The sequence below is a fragment of the Pleurodeles waltl genome, chromosome 2_2 (assembly GCF_031143425.1).
Source record: "Pleurodeles waltl isolate 20211129_DDA chromosome 2_2, aPleWal1.hap1.20221129, whole genome shotgun sequence".
NCBI lineage: Eukaryota > Metazoa > Chordata > Amphibia > Caudata > Salamandridae > Pleurodeles > Pleurodeles waltl.
In genome coordinates this window covers 163633999-163658197 of record NC_090439.1, presented here as the reverse complement: position 1 = coordinate 163658197, position 24199 = coordinate 163633999, and the positions used below count along the sequence as shown (strand labels likewise).

At 45.5% G+C, this 24199-nt stretch overlaps 1 protein-coding gene across 2 annotated transcripts in view; it reads right to left on the bottom strand.

Annotated features, from left to right (window-relative positions):
* The window catches only part of FRRS1L (ferric chelate reductase 1 like), a 190274-nt gene that overhangs the window by 108687 nt on the left and 57388 nt on the right, over positions 1–24199 (bottom strand). For both annotated transcript variants that reach the window (XM_069219559.1, XM_069219560.1), the window contains exon 2: positions 8007–8091. In XM_069219559.1, the coding sequence (XP_069075660.1) occupies positions 8007–8091 (85 nt within the window). The remainder of the gene's footprint in view (positions 1–8006; positions 8092–24199) is intronic.

Here is a 24199-nt window from a genome sequence, read left to right as displayed (position 1 = left end):
CAGTAAGGCAATCGAATCATACTTGCATTCGTTCCTCATTTTAGAAGAGATCAGCAAATCATCAATATACTGCACTAGAGTCGATTGAAAAGGCAACCCCAATGACTCCAAATCCTTCTTCAGTATTTGATTGAATATGGAAGGTGATTCCGAAAACCCTTGAGGAATTCGAAACCAACTGTAAACCTTGTCCAGGAATTTAAAACTGAAGAGAAATTGGCTGTCCTCATGAAGAGGCACAGAGAAGAATGCTTGGGACAGGTCAATTACTGTGACCCATTCTGCATCGCATGGAATCTGGAACATAATCACAGCTGGATTTGGCAAAACTGGGCAGCATTTCACCACTATGGGGGTGATTCTGAGTCTGGCGGGCGGCGGAGGCCGCCCGCCAGACTTCCCCCCTCCAAAATACCGCTCCGCGGTCGAAAGACCGCTGAGGGTATTTTGGGTTTTGCACTGGGCTGGCGGGCGACCGCCAAAAGGCCGCCCGCCAGCCCAGTGCAAAACACCCTTCCCACGAGGACGCCAGCTCAGAATTGAGCCGGCGGAGTGGGAAGGTGCGACGGGTGCAGTTGCACCCGTCGTGAATTTCAGTGTCTGCAAAGCAGACACTGAAATTCTTTATGGGGCCCTCTTACGGGGGCCCCTGCAGTGCCCATGCCATTGGCATGGGCACTGCAGGGGCCCCCAGGGGCCCCACGACACCCCATACCGCCATACAGGATGGCAGTATGGGGTGTCAGAATCCCCATGGCGGCGCAGCGAGCTGCGCCGCCATGGCGGATTCTTTTGGGCAGAATGCCCTGCGGGCCTGTTGGCGGTGCTCCCGCCAACCCTGGCCCCGGCGGTAAGAATGACCCCCTATGTCTTTGATCTTTCTCAAATCTTGGACAATCCGAACATTCCCACAAGGCTTTCTCGGTCCCATTATTGGTGAATTACATGGACTGCTCATCGCTTCTTTCAAGACTCCCCGTTTCCCAAAGTCTGCAATTAATTGCGCAACCTTTATAAGGACATCTTGCTCCATATGATACTGCGGTTTCTGGGGGAACGCAGCATTTGGCTTCACACTGACTTTAACTGGTTCTGCTCCTTTTATCAGCCCTACTTCTTTCCCTGTCAAGTCCCACACCTTCTCTTGGAATGTTCCCCGCAAGTCTGCCAGGAGATCAGCCACTGTGAACATCGGGAAGAAGTTAATCAGAGGATATTCCTCGTCTGTGGTCTGTTTCAAGCTCCGAAACCTGTTCCTCTCCTTCATCATCACTGTTTGTCTGGACCTCAGTCCCCTCACTGGAACAGGTAATTGAACACCTTGTCTTGCACAGTAAGTCTCTTCCCAGTAAGGACACTGGGACTTGAATCGCAGACCACAAATCTGTGCAATCCCTGGAAAGTGCCAAGCTCAACCTGAACAGGATCTGTGATCGGGTTAGTAAGGAGTTGGTTTGCTACTCCCACTACCTTAGCTGTATGTCCCGAAAGGGGCAGTTTCGGAACCTCTGCACTTCTGACTGTAGAGCGCGTAGCTCCTTTGTCAACCAAGAATGAAACCTTGTGACCCATTACCTTCCCCTGAACATAGGGCCCTTTCTGGTCTACCTCTAAGGACGCTGCAAGCCTACACTCCTCACTATCTGAACTCTCATCCGACCATTCATCATTTATTCCATTCTCACCACGCAATGGGTACTGTTGCACTGTGTTATTTTGCCTCATCCTTTACCTGTGACCTGTTGAGGAAGCATCACCTGTTGCTGTTCCATTGGCGCTAAAGGCACTTGCATTTGCTGTCTAGGTACCATGGGAACCTGCTGTTGCACTTGTTGTAACTGCATCGGCTGTATACGGGGCATCTGCACCTGCTGCATAGATAAGAAACCCTGCATTTGATTCGCATTACTTTGAAAATTCATATTAGGACCTCTCAGCCTCGGTCCTTTCACATTTTGGAATGGACTGACTTCATTGCTTTATTGAACAACACCCTCCTGCACCATCATCGGGCACTCCTGATTCCAATGTCCAACGACCCCGCAAGCAAGACAAGGTAACATCTTCTTAATTCCCTGTACATCGTTTTGAACTACTAAAGTGTTCAAATCTGAACTTCAGTTCACAAAACCTCCTCGACCTCTACCTCTCACTTGCGCCTGAAATATCCTGTTTCCTTGCGGCTGTTGCACCATCTGTTGTAGACAACCTCCCTGCATCCCTGACTGTGCTGCCTACATTTGCATCACCATCGCTTTCTCCTTCAACTTTCTCTGCTTTAACTCAATCTCGTCACTATAGTACTTCGCATTCTGCAACACCTCGTCAATCGGCTTTGCTTGCCAGCAAATCAAGTGACTCCTAATCATCTGGCTAATCTCAGGTCTCAACCCTTCAATAAATCTAAACACAAGGTGATTCATGTCCTTCACCTCAAAAACCTCTGTACCACTGTAGTGCTTCAACGCCTTCAACAACCTCTCATAATAGGCATGTATCGACTCCTTGGCTTCCTGAGCCGTCCGATCAATCTTTTGCCAATCAATATTCTTTGGCGAAACTCTCGATTTCAGAAACTCAATCACCTTATAGTAATACTTCATCACCTCAGGAGACGGTGCTCCTGTGATTCGGTCCCTTGCCGGTTCCTCGGTCGGCCAATCAACGCCCTTCTTGCACCAAAGCCACAAATCAGCTGGAACTATGATCTCAAAGAGAGTATTCAGGTCTTCCCAAAGGCATTTCGCAAGCTTCACAAAGCTGTCCGTCTGCTGATACCACTCTATTGGCTTCTCCCTCAGCCTGGGAAAGTCATTTGTAATTGACAGAATATCACCTCTAGTCCACGGTACATGCACAAGAACCCCTCCGGCAGTCTCTCTCATTGGTAACATCTTTATCGTACCGGTATCCGGTAAGGTTTTAGCTGGCTGCTCCAAGCAGTCACTCTTCCTCTTGTCTCTTTTCTTCGCCCATCTGTCTTCCCACTTCTCTAAGGTTCCCCAAACTTGTGCACTCTGCAGTATCTCTTTGAGGTGTGCCTTAATCCTAGTAAACCTCGTGTTCAAAATCCTTAGGCTCAAAATCTAACCTGTAACTCCTCTTCAGATGTCTGGTATTTTCTAAATCTATGCCATATTTATCTGCCAAGTTTACCAACTTCTGGTGCACCCTGCTCACTTCTCTAGTTATCTTTGGACATAAGTATCTCAATCCTGCTTCTGTGTATGACTCTAACCTGTTCACTCCCATGCTCCCTTCAAAAAGTTAATTTGCTTCCATGCCCAAACTCACAAAATTCAGGTTTTCTTCACCTTCCGCTCTCCCTGCATCTACAGGAGCAGTCTGTGGAGTATTAAACTTGTCTAACCAGTCGGTCAGCTGTTGTGCTGTTAAACACTGTAATGAGATATTCCCAGCCTGCGTTAAAGGTGTCAGCGGTATATTCACACTCGAGATCTGCGGAGTCAACAGTCTCGAACCTGTCTGTCTCATGGCCTCCAGAGGATCCCCAATCGGACTGAAGTATAACAGGGATCTAGATCCTTCAAATCCACTGTAGTCCTTCCTTGGGAGCTTCCTACGAACCCTCCTCTTGTCATATCTCGTGTCATTACCCCTTGATCGCATACACTAGGCTTCGCCTGCACATACAATTGTACTGGTGGACCAACTGTAATAGGCAAAGATATGGCGGCTGGCGTCTGCCTGTTCCCCAAAACCTGTGGAGGACTAACTCCCATATTCTGGTTCATCACTGGTGCCATGGTTGATTGCGGCCCCCATGACCGAAGTATAATTCGGAATCATTTGCTGCTGTACCTGGGGCAGTAAAGGTGGAGTGGGATCAGTCTGAATCAACTTTGGTCCTCCATATACTTGCTCTGTCGGCACCATCTGATTCGTTGTAGTCTCTAAGATTGGGACATCAGGGTAAAGTCTCTGAACCTGTGGTGGTTTTAGCTGAGATTACATACCGGGGCAGTGGACACGCTAAAACTACTCTGCACCGGAACTGGTATCGAGACAGGACTAACCTGTATCGTATTCGTTGTCACCTTCTCTTGGGTCGAACCTGCAGGACATGTACTGGTTCTCCGTCTATTGCCATCTATCACACATGGCGGTGGTCAATCATATAGTAACTGATTAAGGAACTCATCATCGTCTTAGTCATCTACCTCTGACCAGGGCCTCTTAGCCTCTTTGTCTTTGGGAGGAATTTGTCAGACTTACAAGTGTCTTTCCCCCTTTTGTCTTCACCTTCTTGATCTATTGCTGGAAACAGCCTGACTCTATCTATTGTTTCTCTCCTCCAAACTCTCTGTGCACTATCCCACCTAGCCTCCGCTAGTGTCTTTTCTGCTTTCCTCATTCTCCTCTCAAATTTCTGTTGCTGTTGTCGTATTGTCATCAGTTCCCAAATTGCTAACGCCCCAAACTGTGCTGGCCTCGGAGGTGGCTTCAGTTCATTTAGCACCCTCCGCAAATTTTCCAAAATCCTAAAATTTTACATTCCATGCTCCGGAAACGGCAAACACCCTTCTTTCTCTGTAGCTTTGCACCATTGCGTTATCCAAAGACATGATGGAGGACTCCCTTTTCCTCCATTACAGCATAAGCCGGTGTATACTCCGGCGGTGAAACCTCCCCTGCACTCGCAGTAATATATACGTCTCCCCTCAAAGCGCTCTTTAAAGCCTTGAAAAATGTCATTTTTTTTGCCTTTCGTTTTGTTCACAATCGAATCAGGAAGTGACTTTAATTCCCAGAACTCTCTTCGCCTACCTTCTCAACCAATTGCCTCTCATGGACGGCTGCCAATCCGTGTGCGACCCTTCTCACTAACCAACCTATCCCAGCGTGGCTCTAATGACGTCACACTCACACACACTGCGGCTGATAAAGTCTTGCGGCTTTTCCTCCCACTCTCAAATTCAGCCAAAAATAATGCAATATAATGCGAGCACCAACCAAAAACAAACTCAAATTTGCCGGTTTACTACAGGAAAGGGTAACACAATCGCTTCAGAACTTTACAGAGATTTCGCTTACCCGCGGCCGCTACTCTCTCCTTCTCAGATCCCGCACTCGCAAGCAAAATTTGACCCTAAAATTTTAGTCTCGACTTGTCAATGGATTATTGTTCTAGTGCACTTTAGAACTCACCAAATCTCCATCAAAGTTTTCATTCACTCACTTTGACTCAAACTCGACTCATCTATTTCACAATCGACCTATTAAACCACGCAAATTACAACATAAACCAAGTGTCTCATACACTTATCAATATACTCCGGAGTATTAGACCAGCAGGGTCCGTACATCATCAACAACCATATGGACAATTTTTTAGCACAAAGCGCCACACTCACATGAAGTTCGCCGACTTCCCTACTCTCATACTGCGGAGTACGCACACTCCTACTAAAACATCATCATCTGGCCTAAAATCCTCACAAACATCACAATTCACCTGTGATATGTATAAGCTGTGCAAGTGCAAAACCTTCTTCATTCACACTATCACTAGAATGCCGAGAACATACTCAAACTTCCTTCAGCAAGCTCTGAAATTCCGGGAAAGTCATTTGGGACTTAGGTGCACATCATCTCTCCTATTTGCATCATTGAAAAAGAATAATTTTCCCAACCCAATTTTTCCGATACACCTGGCTTACTTCCAAACCACGTCCATCAATTTCTACCAGACCTTTTGAACCATCTACTCTATCAAACCATAGTCCCTCGCACTGGGGCCCCAAAGGGCCAAACCATCCACACTGCTACTTAGTGCGTCAAAGCCTTAATAAGTAAACTTACAAGAAGACGCGTTTAGGTCGATGAACCTTTATACCACGTTCGGGGACTTCCCAGTACGAGATATCTTTTTGGCATCACAAATCAATAGATCAATAACCCAATCAATAATCACAATAATCAACAAGCTAATCAATAACATTTAGTAAGAGTCAATAAGTTGAACACACCAGGACCTTTTAGCCATGAATAACCACACCAATTTAGTAAAGAGTAATGATATTTATTTCCCTATTAGTTACAATCTAATGTCATTTCTGTTAATCTCATTAGCAATTAATCTCATTAGGAACTCAACTAATTAGCAATTAGATCGTGACCAATCAATGCATAGAGAATATTAATTCAGTATTCAGGCTCATCATTAATATGAATCAACTTAGCAAAGTCTCAGTAATACAGGATTCAACAAAGCAAGAACTCAGTCATTTGTCTAATTGCGTAGGATATTGGTGGACACCTTAACTAACCTCAAATTAAATTAGCATGTTGGGCTTCATGCAAAACAATCTAGCAAACACGAATTTGGAAAACATCTAAACTTTGGCCTCTATCAAAAAAGCAGTTGGTACCTAGAAAGAAAAGGCAAACAGTCAATAACAATTTTTGCATCAGATAGTTACCAATCCAACGGATCAGCAAACAATGTCAGTCTTCGTCCTCAGGACATCAGTAGCTTCACTATCAGCTGGGATAGGACGGGGCAAAGTCTCGATATAGCATAGCTAAGGAATAGGATCTTCCCTCATATGGAGGGAAAGTAAGTATCAGGTAAGAATGGGTAGAGGATGGTTTAAAGTATCAGGACAAAGCAAAAGAGTAAAAAGTCTCTGTGAGTGTGTGAAGTTTCTCCTCTGAGCTCCCGTTTCTCCTTGAGTCACTCTGTTAAATCAGAACTGTCTAATTAGCCCTTAACTCCTCACTGGATAATAATTGGTGCATTGTTATCTCTGTCCAATAATTTGTCACGGATCTTTCCAGAATGTTCCACAAACCACGGTTCTCATGTTGCAGATTGGTCCATGTTATTGACGTCTTCATCGGCTGGAATGTCAGGTAAGAAAAGTTACACTTTGCGCTCCAGTCATTGTCTCCATTGTTCTCTCCTACTACAGCTAACCTTGCACCTGTTACGAATTACACTGTTGCATTCAGCAAGAACGTCTCCTTGAAAACAAGTCAGTTCTCATGAGAAAGAATTTACTACGGCTACACACACACATAACTTCTGGAAAAGTACAGCTTCGTGTCCTTCAGGAAAAACAGCACATTACACGTTAGAAAAATACAGTTTAATATGAGGCCAGGCAACTAGGCCCAGACCCTCGCTAAGCTAAGGCCTTCTAATTAATAAGCAACTCTTAACACATAGCTCTAATTATGATACGCTAATACAAAATTCAAAACATTATTGCATAATTAAGTCAGAATTAACAGCTTTCATTAGTCTTCATATACATTGGTAGCCACCCCCGCGGCACATTTCAAACGTGTGCATTATTTTCTATGTTAACATATTTTCTATGCAGCTTCATCGCACAATATATTGCAAGCTTTTCATGTTAATATTGCTTTAAAAGAAACACTCCAACAAGGGCATAGCATAAGAGACTACACTATAGTTAGTACATAGCTACACAGACGTCATTTAGGGTACACCAGGGGTCGCAGCTGTGACCCCTGGCATGCCCCTGGCCAAACCAGGCACTGCCTTTGCGACCCCTGGCCTCAGAGGTGGCAAAATGAATGCTTCGAAAACAGAGGCAGCTGGTTCTAATGGACGTCGGTGAGGACCCACTTTTCTGGATTTCTGTCAATTCTTTACTACCCAATTACTGAATAATATTATTCACTGTTTGTGTAATAAAACATGGAGGACAATTAGTTGGAATGTGACCTTATCTGGCAGCTAAGGTAAGTAAAAAATGCTTTTAAATGTATGTTGTATGCATGCTTGCGGATGAGAGTGTGTTTCTGTGAAAGAGTGTGTGTATGTGTAAGCATGTGTGTGCGTGAGTCAAAGTAAAGGCCAAAAGGTGTGGCGAGTATTGTCACTTCCACTACCACAGGCATTTTGGTGAATTGACACCCATGCATACCTACTCAGTATTATCTGTGTCAGCAACCTACTGCAGATAGAAATGAGATGCCAGGTGTGAAATGTTGAGCTTTTATTGAACACTAACCTGAAACATCCTTTAGTTTTTCCACAATCGTCTACTCGAATTCTAGCAAAGGGATCCACTGGTGGAGCAGTAGGGAATGGATAACCTGGAGAAATAGAAAGCAGAAACAACTGTAGACAGGATGTTATTTAATCAGCACTTGATATAACGCACTTATACAAATGGTTTCTTGGCGCTGAGCAAGCTAGCAATGTGATTAACACAAGCATGGTTGTTTAAAATGCCAACTTTTTAGAAAACGTTTGAAAGGAGGCAGCTCATATGCAGCTCTCAGAGTTATAAGAAATAATTCCACAGCTTTAGCGCCTTCATCAAAAAGCACTGTCCTTCTAAGTTTGATCTAGCAAACGTGGGAGTTTAGGAAGTAGTGCCAAGGAGGAGTGTAGTGCTTGTAGCGGAATGCACCCATTTAGTCACTGACACAAAGAACGGAGTGAGGCCGCGAGTGCCTTAAACAATACAACCAATCTTGATCTGTATTGTGTACTGTACTGGCAGCCAGAGCAGTTATTTAAGCAGTGAAGACACAGGGACTCTTCTAGGAGCTCTAGTTATCAGGGGGCTGCTGCATCCTTTACTAATTGCAAATGATACTGGTCAGTGGCTGGATGACGTAGCTACAATGAACTAGCATAGTTTAACCTCAAAGAGATCAGAGCCATCTCTACGGTTATAAGAGCCTCAAAAGTGAAATAGGGCATTTGTTTTTTAATCTGGTTCAGCAGAAAGATACAGCTTGCAAATACTGTGGATATTTAAGGTTTCATTACCATCAATGACCCCTGCCACGTTTTTGATGAATCACTGGGGAGATTGGCAAGGTAACCATCTCAGAAGGCCAGTTTGAAAAATAGTCCAAAGGTCATATTTGTTGTTTGCGACCAGAACCTCAGTTTTCTCTGAGTTTAGTTTAAACCTTTTAAAGTCACATCCAATTTCAAATGTAAAGCATTTCTTTTTGGAATGCCATTTGTGAGAAAAGATGATCGTCCAGATGAAGTAAGTTCTGAAAATCATCTGCATACATGTTAAATGTACCTACTTTGGCAGTGAGTGACTTGACCAATGACTGAACATAGATATCAAACAAATGTGGAAAGAGGGAAAAATCTTATGGAACTCCGCACTGTATAGTTGCAGTATTAGAATGGAGGGGCCCGCGGAAGTGACAATGCATGACAGGATTGGTTTCAGGTAGGTGGGGGTGGGTCGAGGGGAGGGAAGATAAAAGGAGTGTGGGGGGAGAGACCGGCCTCTTTCCGCGCCGCACATCGCACGTTTAGGATTTTGTCCAGTCCCTGGGGAAATACTTATTTTCGTATACGCGAGTCAAGTCTCTTTTTCAAATATAACGGTCGAGCATCGACTTGCGTCCTTGCCGACCTTTACAAAGATATTTTCAGCAGCCTGCGTCAGCGTCATGGCAACCAGCCACGATGCTGAGGCAGTAAAGGCTGTGCTTCGCGTCTTAGGCGAAGCCGGCCGAGCCGATATTCTCAGGCCTGGGGTGCTAGACCAGGCCTGGGTCGGCATGGTGCGGCCGACGCGCAGCACATCGGGCCGGGTAGCAGCAGTTGCAGCTGCTTGTACATCTCCAGAAAGGGCCAAAAAGCCAGTGGCGCACATACCCACAATGGGCGCGGACAGGCAATGCCAGTGTTTGAGACTGTCAGAAAGAAGGTGATGCCAATGGGGCGAAACACGGCCTCTGCACGTTGGTCTGAAGCACTAGAAAGGTCTTCAGCTGCCTTCTCTACACCGCAGGAGCAGGGTCAGAGCAGAGATGGTGAACGCCGTGAGGGTCAAGAGGAAGCTTTGTCAAATTATATGATGATGAGTGGTGGTGTTGACAACAGGTTGGAGATGGGTGATGAGGATGTGGTGGAGCTCGATTATGATGAAGAGATGGATGAATGGGAGGACGGGGAGATTCAGGAGGCAGAGGTGAGCAGCGTGAAAGCGAAGGGGAGAGGACGCAGGAGTGGCACAACTCCCCTTTCTGTTTCTATTTTACAGGATCGTGTGTCTGGTGGCGACTTACAAGAAGTGCGGGAAGGGCTGGCACGTGGTCGCGGGTCCGGAAGGTTTCACGGCCTTTGGGGACACAAGGAAGAGGTAAGAGTCATGGTGGTCAGTTTGGGGGGATGGTTCGGTTTTCAGTGGAGCCTCCACGCGTAAGTCTATAGGGGTAGACGATTTTTCGGTTCATGACACACCTGCGGAAAGGGTCCTGCAAAGTGGGGAGAGTGGAAAGGCTAAGGATGCAAATACCACAGCTGGGAGCGAATTGGGGGACAAGGCGACCGGGGAGGCTACGGGGTCTGAAGACAAGGATCGTGGGGGACACAAGAAGCAGCTTCCATACATGGGTCTGGCTATGCCTTTGGGTTCACATGTGGCGGACAAAACGAAGGCCAGGATATGGAAGCATGAATATTTGGACGTTTTTAAGCTCCTACATAGGGACATACAAGCTAAGGAGGGCTCTAAGGAGGCGGAATGGAAGCCTGCGTGGAGACCAAGGGTTCCAATTACAATGGACAATTGGACTTCGGCATTTTTAATTTTCGCAAGCATATACTGTGAGAAGTTCCCAAATAGGGCCATAGCGCTATTCGAATATATGGATACCATTAGGAAAGCGCAGATGCATTTCGGTAGCTTTGCCTGGTTGAGCTATGACGAGGAGTTCAGGGCAAGGGTGAGTGTCATTCCTGATAAGCCATGGGGGGGATGTAGATCTGGAATTATGGATGCAGTGGATGGCGTTGTCGCAGTCTACTGCCTCTACTCATACCGAAAGTGTCCTGCCAGTGGTTTACAAGCCTTTTCCGACCCGTCCCGCCCAAGAAGGGCAGGTGTGGGTCAACAAACCACAATACCCACAACAGAAGCCTGTTGGAACTTTAATAAAGGTTTCTGTTCCAGACAGCCCTGCAAGTTTAAACATGACTGCTCCAAATGCGGGGGACGGCACCCGGTTACACAATGCTTTTCCCTCTCCAGCCCAGCTGAGCAATGGAGAGCGTCCAAAGGTAGAGGCATGCAGGGCGCTCCTGCACCAAAGGGCTCCTACGCCAATTAAGCTGGAGTTTCTTCTGCCCTGGCTCCATACCTATCCAGATAAGGCCATGGCTTGTAAGTTAGCGAGGGGTTTTCAAGAAGGTTTTCTAGTTTGCTATCAAGGTCCGCGAATGAGGCAGTGGGCAGACAATGCCACAGGTAGTGAAAGACAAAGTGGATAAGGAGGTGTCCTTGGGCAGAATTGCAGGGCCTTTCTATGAGTGGCCAAGTAAGAATCTTATGATCACCCCTTTAGGGGTAGTGCCAAAGAAGGCGCCAGGTGAATTTCGCCTGATTCATCACTTGTCATGGCCGGAGGGTGCATCTATCAATGATTTCATTGCACCAGAGGATACCAAGGGGGTTTATGCATCTGTGGACATTGCCATAAAATTGGTCAGGGGGTGTGGCAAGGGAGCAGAGTTGGCAAAATGCGACATCCAATCGGCCTTCAGGCTGCTGCCTGTACACCCAGAGGATTTCGACTTGTTGGGTATGCAATTTGACAGGGCCATTTACGTTGACAGAGTCCTCCCAATGGGTTGCGCCATATCTTGTGCCCTTTTTAAAGCATTTAGTACTTTTCTGCAATGGGTTTTTGTCAAAAGGAGTGGGCATTGTTTGGTGAATCACTATCTAGGTTATTTTCTTTTTTTAGTGGCAGCTACTTCTGGGGCTTGCAGGAGGGCCCTGTTTGGAACTGTCACAACAGGTGAGGATGCCTTTGGCTCCCGAGAAGACTGAAGGGCCACAGTCTGTTCTAACCTTTTTGGGCATTGAATTAGATTCAATTGCTTTGATGGGCAGATTACCAGTGCCGAAAATCAAAGAACTGCTGGAATTTCTGGGTACCGTGCGGGGCATACGCAAAATCGATCTGCGCACAGCACAGAAGCTAATAGGTTACCTCAATTTCCCTTGCAGGTTAGTACGGGGTGGTAGGACTTTCTGTAGGCGGCTAGGTCTTGCTATGTCTGGAGCGGTACTGCCACATCATAGAATACGAGTGTCAGTAGGTTTGAGAGAGGATGTCAGGGTGTAGGAAACCTTTTTGACACATTTTAATGGCGTCTCCATGTTTTTCTGTGAGGATGAGACAGTGTGGCAGGTACAATTTTTTTCGGACGCAGCCGGAGCCACAGGTTTCGGGATTTTTTTTTATGGCAGGTGGTGTGCTCATGCATGGCCCAGACAATGGTTGCAGCAAGGGAGGAGTATTGCTTTCCCGGATTTTTTTCCCCTTCTGGTGGCACTGGCCGTATGGGGGCATGAGCTCGCTAAAAGGACAGTGGTTTTTCGGGTTGACAAAATGACAGTAGTTGACTTAGTCAACAGACAGAGGGCGAGGGACCTCAGGGTTTTGCGCTTGTTGCGCCAGTTCATGCTTCCATGTTTGTCTTTGAATGTGATTTTTAAAGCTGCTCACATACCAGGGGTATACAACGAGATTGAAGATTCCCTGTCTCGTTCACAGTGGCAACGTTTTCGCAGGCTGGCACCAGGAGCAGAGCCTTAGCGGAATCCACTTGGCAGTGTTACCAGCTGGCATGGTTGGATTTTCAATCCTTCAAGTTGTTTTCAGGAAACTTTTGTTTGCAGAATGTTAAGGAACTAGAATTGCACCCTTTGCATTTTGTGCTGTTCATGATACAGAAAGGTCTGTCGCCTGATATCATTGTGGTAAATTGGCTGGGATTTATTTTTATGGGAAGTTGTTTTTTGGTTGTGATCCAGCTAAGGATGATTTGTAGGGGAAAATGCTAAAAGGCTGGGGTAGGGTCAGATCAGTTTCAGGTAGGGCTGCTAGAGAGCCCATTAGTTTTGACCTGCTGCTGGAGCTGTTGCATGTTCTGCCTGTGTGTTGCACAGATGATTACGAGTTGGTGCTTTTCCGTTTATGCACGGTGTGGATGTTTTTTGGGGCCTTTCGAGTGTCAGAATTGTTGGGGGTAAGGACAGAAGTAGGTGTGCAGGTCAGGGAGGTTTGTTTGCATGGGCATCGTATGGGAATTTGGCTCAGGTGATCCAAGACTGATCAGCTAGGGAAAGGGAAATGGGTATGGCTGGAAAAAGGTGGCAACGTATTGGCTTGTCCGGTGCTGGAGTGGCTGAGTTTCCGAAGCTTGCGGGGTTTTTCAAGAGAGTCAGGAGTGTTTGTACACAAGTCTGGGGCTAAACTTACAAGTTTTCAGTTGTTACAGGTTTTGAGGATGGCTTTAGGGCGAACAGGCCACCAAGCTATGGATTTTGGCACACATTCATTCCAGATTGGAGCAGCTACTGCTGCCGCGCATTTGGGTTGGGATTGGGAAAAGATCAGGGCTATAGGTCTTTGGAAGTCAAGATGCTGTGAGCGTTATGAGGTGCCTTAAAGGCTTTTGTTGACTTTTGGTAACCGTTTGGTTTGTAAGGGACATCGGTATGGTTGGTCGGGAGGGATCAATTTTGAAACCATTATTACAGCTCTTTTTTTTTTTTACAGGATGTGTGTCCGGTGACAAGACAAGATGGTCACATGGCTAGTCGGCCATTCCTTTATCCATTGGGCAGCAAAATTAGCAAATTTATGGTCGGGCTTTGGGACTTTCCAGTAACCAGCACAAAGTTTTCTGGTGGGGCAAAAGCGGTATGAGGTGGGGAAATCTGCTTCCTTTCATAACGTCTAGCTTGCCGAACTGGGGTTGTCCTGATTTGCTAATTATTCATCTGGGTGAAAATGATCTGGTGAAACTGTCGGGACTCACACTACTGCAACACATGCAGAGAGACTTGGAACTCCTCAAGCAAAGGTTTCATGGAACCTGCTTGGTCTGGACTGAGTTTGTACCACATCGAGTGTGGAGAGGGGCAGTCAAGCATGGAGCCATGGAGCGGGCTCGCAGGAAGCTCAATCAAGCTATGAGGGTTTTCTGTTGGGCACGTGGGATAAAAATCTTAAAGCATGAGGACATCTCGGAACAGGATGAGGCATTTTTCAGGGCGGATTGAGTGCATTTGTCAGCACTAGGGAATGCTTACTACCTGACAGATCTGAGGTTGTTGATTGGGGATTTGTGGGGTGAAAAGATGTGGCTCAGAGAGCAGGAGTAAGGCAGTCAAGTTGCAGTAGTGTGCTTTTTGTTCTCTTTTTGGTGGGGCAGCAAAACGCCAAATGGGTTTGTGCTGGTTGGCAGTAGATGGGGAAGGGTGGAGAGTCAGATGCGGGCTTGGCCACGCTTCCTGGGGAAAACACAAGCAGGTGAAGGATCAGAGTGTGGGGTACGCACAAAGCAAGTAGGGTATAAAAGGAAAAGGGGAGTGTGTAGGGAAATGGAAGTGAAAAATGCAGGTTTTGAGTGAAAGGATGAGTGAGAAAATGTTAAAGGGTAGGCTTTATTAAGGTTGGGTTTTAAGTTGAAATTTAAGGTTATGCTTTATTGTTGCAATCCTATCCTAAATTAATGACCCTTTACACTAAATGGTTGTCACTGAATTATGTCGCGATGGAGGGGCCCGGGGAGAGGGAGACTCGCTCTAGTCTCTCCGCAGGAGCGTTCGGAAAGGGAAGTGACGACGCGGAACAGGATTGGTTTCAGGTAGGTGGGGGTGGGTCTAGGGGAGGGAAGATAAAAGGGGGTAGGGACTGGCCTCTTTCTGCACCGCACATCGCACGTTTAGGATTTTGGCCATCCACCCACCTGGCAATAAGCAAAAGGAGTAGGGGATGAGCAACGAGAATGGACATAATGAAGGAATGAAGGTAGGAGTTATGAGCGTCAGTTAGGGCAGGGTTGTGATGAAGGGTGAAGCAGTAGATGGGGAGGGTGGAGAGTCAGATGTGGGCTTTGCCACCCTTCCAGGAGAAAAAACAAGCAGGTGAAGGATCAGATTGTGGGGTACGCATGAAGCAAGTACGGCATGAAAGGAAAAGGGGAGTGTGTAGGGGAATGGAAGCGAAAAATGCGGGTTTTGAGTGAAAGGATGAGCGAGGAAATGTTAAAAGGTGGGCTCCATTAAAGTTGGGGTTTTAAGTCGAAATTTAAGGTTATGCTTTATTGTTGCAATCCTGTCCTAAATATATGACCTTTTACACTAAATGGTTGTCACTGAATTATGTCCGGAAACACCCAGTCAAAAAAAGACTTAATCCAATGAAATGCTTGACTTTTTAAAGCCTACCGCCCCTAGACGATCCAATAAGATGACATGATTGACTGTGTGAAAGGTGGCTTAAAGATCCAGTAAGGTCAAAGCAGATGGATGTTCCTATCGCATTTCAACCTCAGATTGTCCAAATCATCCAATACTACCAGTAGTAGTACAGACTCTATTAAGTTTAGGTCAGAAAACTACCTAGAAAAGGTCCAACAAATTAGATTATTGGAAATTGATTAATTTGACATTAGCCACATCAACTGCCAAGCCATTAGCAGTGAATGTAATAGTGAGATGGCAGATCTGCCAACCTGAAGAAAACATCCACTGTGTCAGGAGGGGGTGTGGCCTTAGAGGGGTGGGGCCTTGTGCCCAGAATTACCTAGGAGGTACTTCTGCATCCTCCTCCAACAAACCTCTTCAAGCTACCGGAGGCTGCTGCTCATGTCGTGGGGTGTTTTCATACCCAATAGTGGAAGTTGGGTTTTAAAATCCTCGAAAAACAAACAAGCATTGGCAAAGCCAATAAGATCTCACTTATGCAAAAGCTATTAGCTTTGCCAATGTGTTTTAGCTATGATGTACACTAGCATGGCTGATGCTCAATATGGCTAAAAGGTAGCAGCGTAGAGGTGAATGGTGTAGAGTGGAGTGGCAGAGCATGTCATGTATTAGAGTGACATAGCATGGAATCATCGAGAGTGACTGGAGTGGCATAGAGCGGGGTGGACTGGTGTAGAGTGTTGCAGATTATAGTGGTGTAGAGTGCAGTTGCACTGAGTGCACTGTCATTGAATCAGTTGCATAGAATGCAGTGTCGTAGAATGCAGTGGCATAGATAAGAGTGGTGCATAGTACAGCCGAGTGATGCAGAGTGGAGTTGGGCAGAGTGGAGTGGCACAGAGTAGAGTGCAGTGTTGTACAGTGCAGTGGTGCAGAGTAGAGTGCAGTAGCATACAGTACAATAGCACAGAGAAGTGCAGAGTGCAGTGGCGTAGAGTTGAATGATGCAGGGGGCAGTAGCGCAGAATAGAGTCGAGTGGCATAGAGTGCAGTGACCTAGAGTTTAGAGTAGAGTTGAGTGACACAGAATGCAGTGGTGTAGAGTAAAGCAAAGTAGAGAGTGGTGCAATGTAGTGTACAGTGTCATACAGTGCAGTGGCGTAGAGTGGAGTAGTGTAGAATAGAGTGGTGTAGAGTTCAGTAGCAGAGAGTGCAGTGGCATAGAGTAGAGTCGCGTAGAGTGGTGGAGAGTGGAGTGGCATACAGTTGAGTGCTGCAAAGGGAAGTGGTGCAAAGTGGAGTCGATTGGTATAGGGTCGAGTGATATAGAGTGCAGTGGCATAGAGTGAAGCATAGAATTGAGTAGTGTAGAATGTAGGAGGCTGGCACTCTATGTAGTGTGCAAAGCTAGGCACACTGTGCAGGGGTCCAGGCAACCACACGTTGATTTACAAGGATAAAAACTAGATCACCTAATAATCTATTTTTTAAGGTAGCTTGGTGGAGCAGTTTTGCCAATTTTGGAGAAGTCCAAAGCATTTGTTGTACTTACAGTATCAATCATGCAACTCACACATTTGAAGGAATAACTCTAAACCAATTTATAAAAATACTTCTGATTTTTATGTATTTTTTAAGACCAAGATTTTAAAAATTTGTTACGTACATTTTGAGATATGGATTTTAGATGTTTAAGAAAATACTCTTTTTGTCCGTAAATACGCACCATAGGAATCAATGGAAAGTCCCTTTAAAAATACTTCTAAAATAACACAGTTGCTTTACCGAGTTCTTCTTTTGCAGGTTGGTCGAGGTCGTCGTTGGGCACACTGTGCCAGCTGGAGAAGTTCGGGCGGCTCCCGACTCTGGCGGGAGCAGCAGTGAAAAGTATCTGGTGCAGGTCCACTGCAGGGAGAAAAGGTCTGTGCAGGTAAGTTTAGAGGCGGTTCCTTGGGTTCCCCTTGGAGTGTCGTAGTCGCAAGGGGTGAGGAACCCTTAGGGCACAGCAGGTTCTTTGTTGCAGGGCACAGGGTGGCTGGGTGTAGAGCGAATTGGTGAGCCAGGAGCTGTGCACAAAGATGCCCTTTGGATCTGGAGGTAAGATGATTCAAGGGTTGTTTGCAGTACAACAGGGCACTCTGGGGGGAGGTCCAGGGTGTTCCTGAAGTCCCTCGACTAGGGCTTCCTCCTGGACCTTTTTCAGCCCCAGGCGAGCTAGTTTTCCTTGTGTCCAACGTCAGCTGATTATTACCCAGGGAATTGGCAGGGTTAGACCACCATACTTGGCAAACTTGCAGGGGTTGTCCTTGCGGCAATTGGTGTGTCGTCAGGCCTGGCTGCGACTTCTGGTTCGGGAGTTAGTGGCTGGTCAGTGAAGTGACCCTCACTGGGTTGCTAGTTTCTTCTTTGTTGCAGAATGGTATGCCCACTCTGGAGGGAGTTCTTGGGTGACTGGCGAAGCCTGGAGGTCCTCTGGGGTTCTTGAAGTCAGTCAGTTGTCCAGCTTCTTCTTAGCTGGGAATGTCAGGTCCTGGGCGTAGCAGGCAGGGTTTTGCGGCTTTTCTTTGTGCAGCAGGTCCACATTTCTCGTGCCTTGGATCTTCTCGGTGCTGGTCTTCTTTATGTCTTTCAACTCTGGTTATCTGGTCTAGGGATGTCCCTTAAATACTGAATTCAGTGGACGTTTTAGGGGAAACCTGGTAGTGTCCAATGGGACACTTTCCTTTGAGGAGCTACACCCGCTATAGTGACCGCTTACTGTGGGAAGGGTCAATTCCCTATCCCTTATTGGCTATTTTCCTTCCATCTAAGATGGAGGAAAATGAAATGGAGTGTCCACCTCGCAGGCAACACCTTATGGGTGGCGCATGCCAGATGGGGCCACTCTCCCTACACTTTGTGTGGTTTTCCGCTTTTGCTGCAGCCAAAAGTGGGGTTTTTCAAAGGGGTTGACCATCTGCTGCTCACAGCAGGCCTGGGGGTCGAGTTTCAAAGGCGGTATGCCCTTTGAAGCTCGTCACCTGGGCAGTGCACATCCCTGAGGAACAGGGTGTTAGCACCTTCACCCAGGAAGAACATTGTTCTACAAACCAGAGAGACAGGGCTCTCCCCCAATTTTATAGATTGAGTGTCTGGAGGTGGATATAACTAGTCAGCAAACATGCGAGGGTAGTTAGCTTCTGTAGGTGGCACCTCTAAGGTAGGGGCGGCTCCTCAATAGGGGCAGAGGAGCATCGCCCCCCCCTCGCCAGCAGCGGCAGCTGCAAACCTTTTCCCAAAAAGCAATGAAAAACTGTGTTTATGATAGTTTGTTGGAAAAGGGGTGGGGCCCCGGGGTGATGTGTTGAGAGGGAGTGCACAGCACTTCCCCCTCAGAGCGCATGTGTGTTTGGCCGGCCATCTAGGGTCGGCCAAACACACATGCGCACAGGGCTCTCTCCAGCCCAGCAACACAGTTGTTGGGCTGGAGATAGCCTGCACAGGCTCCCAGTCCACCTGGGAGTGCCCTGCCAATCCTGATGCTGCTCTAATCAGCGTCAGGATTGGCGCAGGGCAGGCTGGAAGCGTGTGCCTGCCTGTAGCAAGACAGGAGGAAGCAGAAGAGTGGCACGGCGCAGGAGTGGAGGTAAGTGTTTAAAAAAACAATTTTTAGTATTTAACCTAATTCTCTTCCCCTCTGCGCACACGCCACTCTGTCCCTTTTAATTAGCGTGAGCTGCGGCTGCTTTAAGTTGATCCCTGGGTACATTTGGGGATAAATCCAATACTGCTACCTGTTTGGATTTATCATTCTGAGTTGTTTGATATCAATATCAGAGAGGCCATCCTGTAGCTGGGAAACTCGTGTTGACCAGTGTCCAGCACATCTATATAAAATTGGTTGCTCTGTTCACTCACTATGTCCCAGGTTTGGCACAGACATATTAGGGGCATATTGCTCATGCAGCTATACACTCACATATGATATGGTGCACGCTGCCTTAGGGCTGTAAGGCCTGCCAGAGGGGTGTCTTACCCATAGAATATGTAGTGTACGGTGGACAGGGCACACAGGCAGTGTGCCATGTCGAGTTTGTGTTTTAGGTTTGTACCAGTACACCCAGACTGCAATGGCAGTGCTGGGGGTATCTGGATGCATGGCCCTAGAGGGTGCTGCTGCCCTCAGGGGCCTACCCATAGTAACCATTGCCCTGGGTACCTAATTACCCTTTTACTAAGGACTTATAGTGGTAGCTAAAGGTGTATCCAATTGTGCCAATGCATCACAATAGTTTTAGGGAAAGAGCTCTGGGCCAGGGAACCTGGTTAGCAGGGGCCTGGGCACTACAATTTCGAGGCTACATCATACATCAGGCAAAATGTGGGGGCTAACCATGTAAAAAAAAAGGCCTTTTCTCATACAGAATACAGAAGCGTAGAGTTCAATGGTGGGGAGTGCATTGTTACAGAGTGGAGTGTCAGAGTCCAGTGGTGTAGAGTGTAGTAGAGAGCAGTGGCATACTGAGCACTGCAAAGTATAGTAGAGAGCAGTGGCATACTGAGTACTGGTGTGGAGTGGCATGGAGAGCAGTGGCATACAGACTACTGTGATTCAGGGTAGAGGGCTGTGGGTTACAGTGCAGTTATGTAGAGTGCATTGGCATAGAGTGTAGTGGTTAAGGGTAGAGAATCATAGAGTAAGGTAGAGTGGCACAGAGTGCTGTGACATAGAATAGATTTTTTCAGAGTAGAGTGAAGTGGCGTAGAGTGGAGTGGTGCTGGGTAGAGAGCAGTTGTGTAGAGTGGCATGAAGTGTAGTGGCGTGGAGTAAAGTGGTGTAGAGAGCAGTGGCATAGAGTACAGTGGTGCAGAGTAGATTAGAGTGGTGCATTGTGGATAGGCGTAGAGTGCAGGAGCATAGGGTTGAATGTTACAGAATAAACTGCATTGATGTAGAGTGTTTTGGCATAGAGTGCACTGTTACAGAGTGGCATAGAGTGGAGTGGTGCCAAGTAGATTGGTGTGGCCTAGGCGTGAGTGGTGTAGAGTGCAGTGTCGAAGAGTGCAGTGGTGTAGAGTAGAGTGGTAAAAGGTGCATTGGCATAGGGTTCAGTGGTACAGGGTAGAGTAGAGAAGCCTAGCGTGAACTGGCGGTGAGTGCAGTGTCATAAAGTGGAGTGGCACAGAGTGTTGTGGCGTGGAGTGGTGCAGAGTAGTGTGAGAGTGGTTTGGTAGCACACTTCCATTACAGACAACATATTTTCTATTGAAATGACCATTACATTGGCACAGACATAATCCTTTACTGATAGAACTATACAGTGCACAGAAATAAATGTGTAGAAATAGCATCACCTTTTGTATGATTTATTTTTATCATATTAAAGTATTTATTTCCAACACACTTCAGAAATAACAAATAATGTGCTTCATTTGTGTTCCTAATTTGGATATATTCTGAAATACTTACTAAGTTTATTTAAATGTTCTTGTGTGCTAGAAAAAAAATCTCTTTCCTACTCCCAGTATCCAGAAAGATTGTCACATAAGTTCTCTCACTTTGAAGTCAGTGAAAGAAAAGTAAACAAGCGCCCTCAGAAAACAGCACCAGACTTTTGACCTCAGTCTTTGAATGCACAGCAAATATGATGAGATGAGAACAAGATTTACAGGCCTGTTCACAGAAAGGGAGTACTCAGAAGGATACTGTAAATAAGGTTTCAGCAAGGAAAGGTATGAACTCAAGGTGCACAGCCTAAAACAAATAAAGCTAGTACATGGAAAGCAAGAAAATGTGTTACAAACCACAAAGCCAATGGGAAGCAATTGGCAGAATGTATTCCTAGGACAGCTTTTTGGATGCCCCCTAGATGTCTTTAGCAAACCTGGTAGGCTGCAAACTAACAAACGAGCTGGATATCCACACTTTGTCGTAGTTTTCAACATGTTTTTCCTACCACTGTGTGATATCAGCTCCTCAGTGGGTGACCGTGTGAAGGGAGCAGATATTGCTTGACACACAGTTCCACCTTGTGAGTTGGCAGGTCTGACATGGGCCTGTAAATCTTCAGTATAGATGGATCATTCCCTGGTTTTTCAAAAGATGTAAAACAACAGCATTCTTTAATGATTGTTTTATGTTTTCCTGAAACAATGAGGCATTGAACGAGGCCAGAAAAATACTTTAAATTAATGGCCATAGTAGTTTAAAGCTATCTTGAGGACAAGGGTAACAAGGAGTCCCTGACTTTCATCACCAAATTGTGCAGTGTCCCCAAATGAAGTTGAGGTATTTCACATAGACATGCACTACTGGCTTTCATCAACACATAGACTGCTTGGGAAGTTTCTTTAGCTATCACCTCTCTAATTGAATCGATCGTATCAACAAAAATAGTTAAGCTGACCGTGGAAATCTTGTTAAGGTCTTATTCCTGAAGCTATTGTAGCAGCAGTTAAAGACACCCCCAGTATTGATTTAAATACCTGTATTCTGTACCTAGGATGCTGTTGTGTTCTTATTAGAATAGTGCTCATTTTGTTAAGCCTAGCATCCTTTGTTTATACTCTAGCACTCCTAGTTTAAACTTTACTCTTTCATGTTTATCATATTTGTAAAGCCAATGACGAATTATTTGGGGTCTTTTGATTTTGACAGTCACTCGGCTAAGCTATCTCTAAATGACAAAGTTTACTAGTCATTGCCTGTTCATTGAGTTTTTCATTTAAGTTCTGTTGCATTTTTTCCATTTATTCCAAATTAATTTTATCTAATATGTTGAATTTTTAAATTGAGGATTATTTGTTTTCCTCAAATCGGGTAAGGAAAAATGAATCTATATTTTGATAGAATATGAACAAAGTCAAACTTTAAGCAGGTTAATGATGTTCTGCTTGTGTAAAAGGGGGTCAACAGAATGCAGTAACTGCGGAAGCCTACTTACATTTGTGATTAGAAATCTGACAATAATCGCTAAGCCATTACTCACACAGATACAGATTCTATATCAGTTAAAGTTAAAGTAATCTAACTTATCACATTACAGTTTCAGGATCTTCCAACTTAAATGTTAACAACATGTCATTGGGAAGAAAATGCACACTACAGACGTTGTAAGAGCCTCTAACACATGTGTATCCAACAATGTATGAACCAGAGTCATAATAACTTTTCTTGATATCTAGGCAAGTTAAATTTGTATTCAATGGTTTTAAAAGGGAATCACAGAGATGGTGTGTGACTGTTTTACAAAACTGCTAGCTCTTTAAAACTTTTTTACTTATGGTATTTCCAAGAAGCCACACACAAATAACTGACCACTACAGGGTCCACTTCTGCTTGCTTTGTATGTTGGCACTGTAAGCCACTCAGGAGGGAGTGTTGCATCATGCAACGTAGGCATACTTGTCTTTAATGGTGCAGTCCCTTACCCTACCAGTGCATTTAAAAACAGCAAATTCTAACACTGTAATAAGTATTGTAAACAGTGACATTAATGAACAAAAAATAATAAATCACATGCACAACATAGCATAAATACTTAGGGGAATATTTATCATAGTGTTGCATTGCCCTTGCGGACAGGCAAGAGGGCACAAGGGTGACTCAACACTAAGGTCAGATTTACAAGCCAAGCTAGGCCACCTTGCGTGGCCATGCATGACTTATTAAATATGGTGTAATACAAGGCAGCGCAAATTGCTGGCTTGTGTTACTCTACTCCAGGGAGGAGTTCCAAGGGTGTTCCTACCCGTCTACTGATGAATTTTGGTGCATTCCCAGATTTATCATTAGTGGTAGACCTGAGAAGGTCCACAGAAGAAGCACAACAAGGAGAAAAATTTCATTATTTTTCCTAGTTTTTCACTCTTTCTACGTCACATAGGAAGAGGAAAATGTCCCTGTGCATTGTTTTTGTGCAGGAAGGGATACTTTCTTGCACAAAGACAATTTTGCCTGCAATGCAGGCACCCTTGCACCATGACACAAGGGCACTTGTGTTGTCGCTAGGCATACAAAATGCGCCAGCACCAGGAAAGGACAGGAATGAGCTTTATAATGGTAAATTCGGCACATTCCTGCCCTTTCCTGTTCACAGAGCGCAGCAAGGTGTCTTGCTGCATTGCGCTGCATGAGAGATTGATAAATATGCCCCTATACTAACAGTACTGGTTTTTAACTACATATAGATCTCCATGGTGGCATACATTAATTAAGCAGGAAAACGATCGGATTTACACGCGATGCCCTGCTTTGGTGAAAGAAACTTACACACAGAGATTGGGTTTTTATTCCACCAACCAGAAATGCCTTCCCCGCAGTAACTGACACCTTTCTGTCCGGAATTAGTCATCTCAGTAGCACATAAAAATCAAAACTGTCACTTTCTACCAAGGGTATGTCAAAGCAAGATTTATGGAAAGCATCGGTCCAACGAATAGACTTCCTTCAGTTCATTCAAGGACTTCCTAGAGGACAGATGCAACATTGAATACATAACATTTTCCAAATAGTGCTATCACCAAATCTACATCTTGCCTGCTAAAGGCATTTTGTGGTACCACACAGGCATACACATTCATGTATAATTAACAATCACTACAACAAAAATAAGACACAAATAAATCAGCGAAAAACATTTACATAAAGCAAAGGTGTAGAGAACAACAAAAACATTTTTGCACACATTTAGAATAAATCACACGTACAGTAAGAAACACTCCCCACTTCCAGAAAACTGCAGTCACGAACTAATAAAACAGCAAGCCGCTATGCAATGCATTTGTTCACTCACCTAACTGAAATAATTTCAACAGCAAGCGCTCAATAAACACACATAATTAAGTCCAGAACAGATGCAGCTCTGCTGAATCAAAGACCTACAATTTGCCCTTTACATCAGATTAAACAGTGCCCCAAAGAGGAATGACGAGGAACACACTCTAGAGTCTAAGGAAGACAATACAAGAACGGTATCATGGTTATAAGAAAGTGGATTGGGAGAACACTTTCA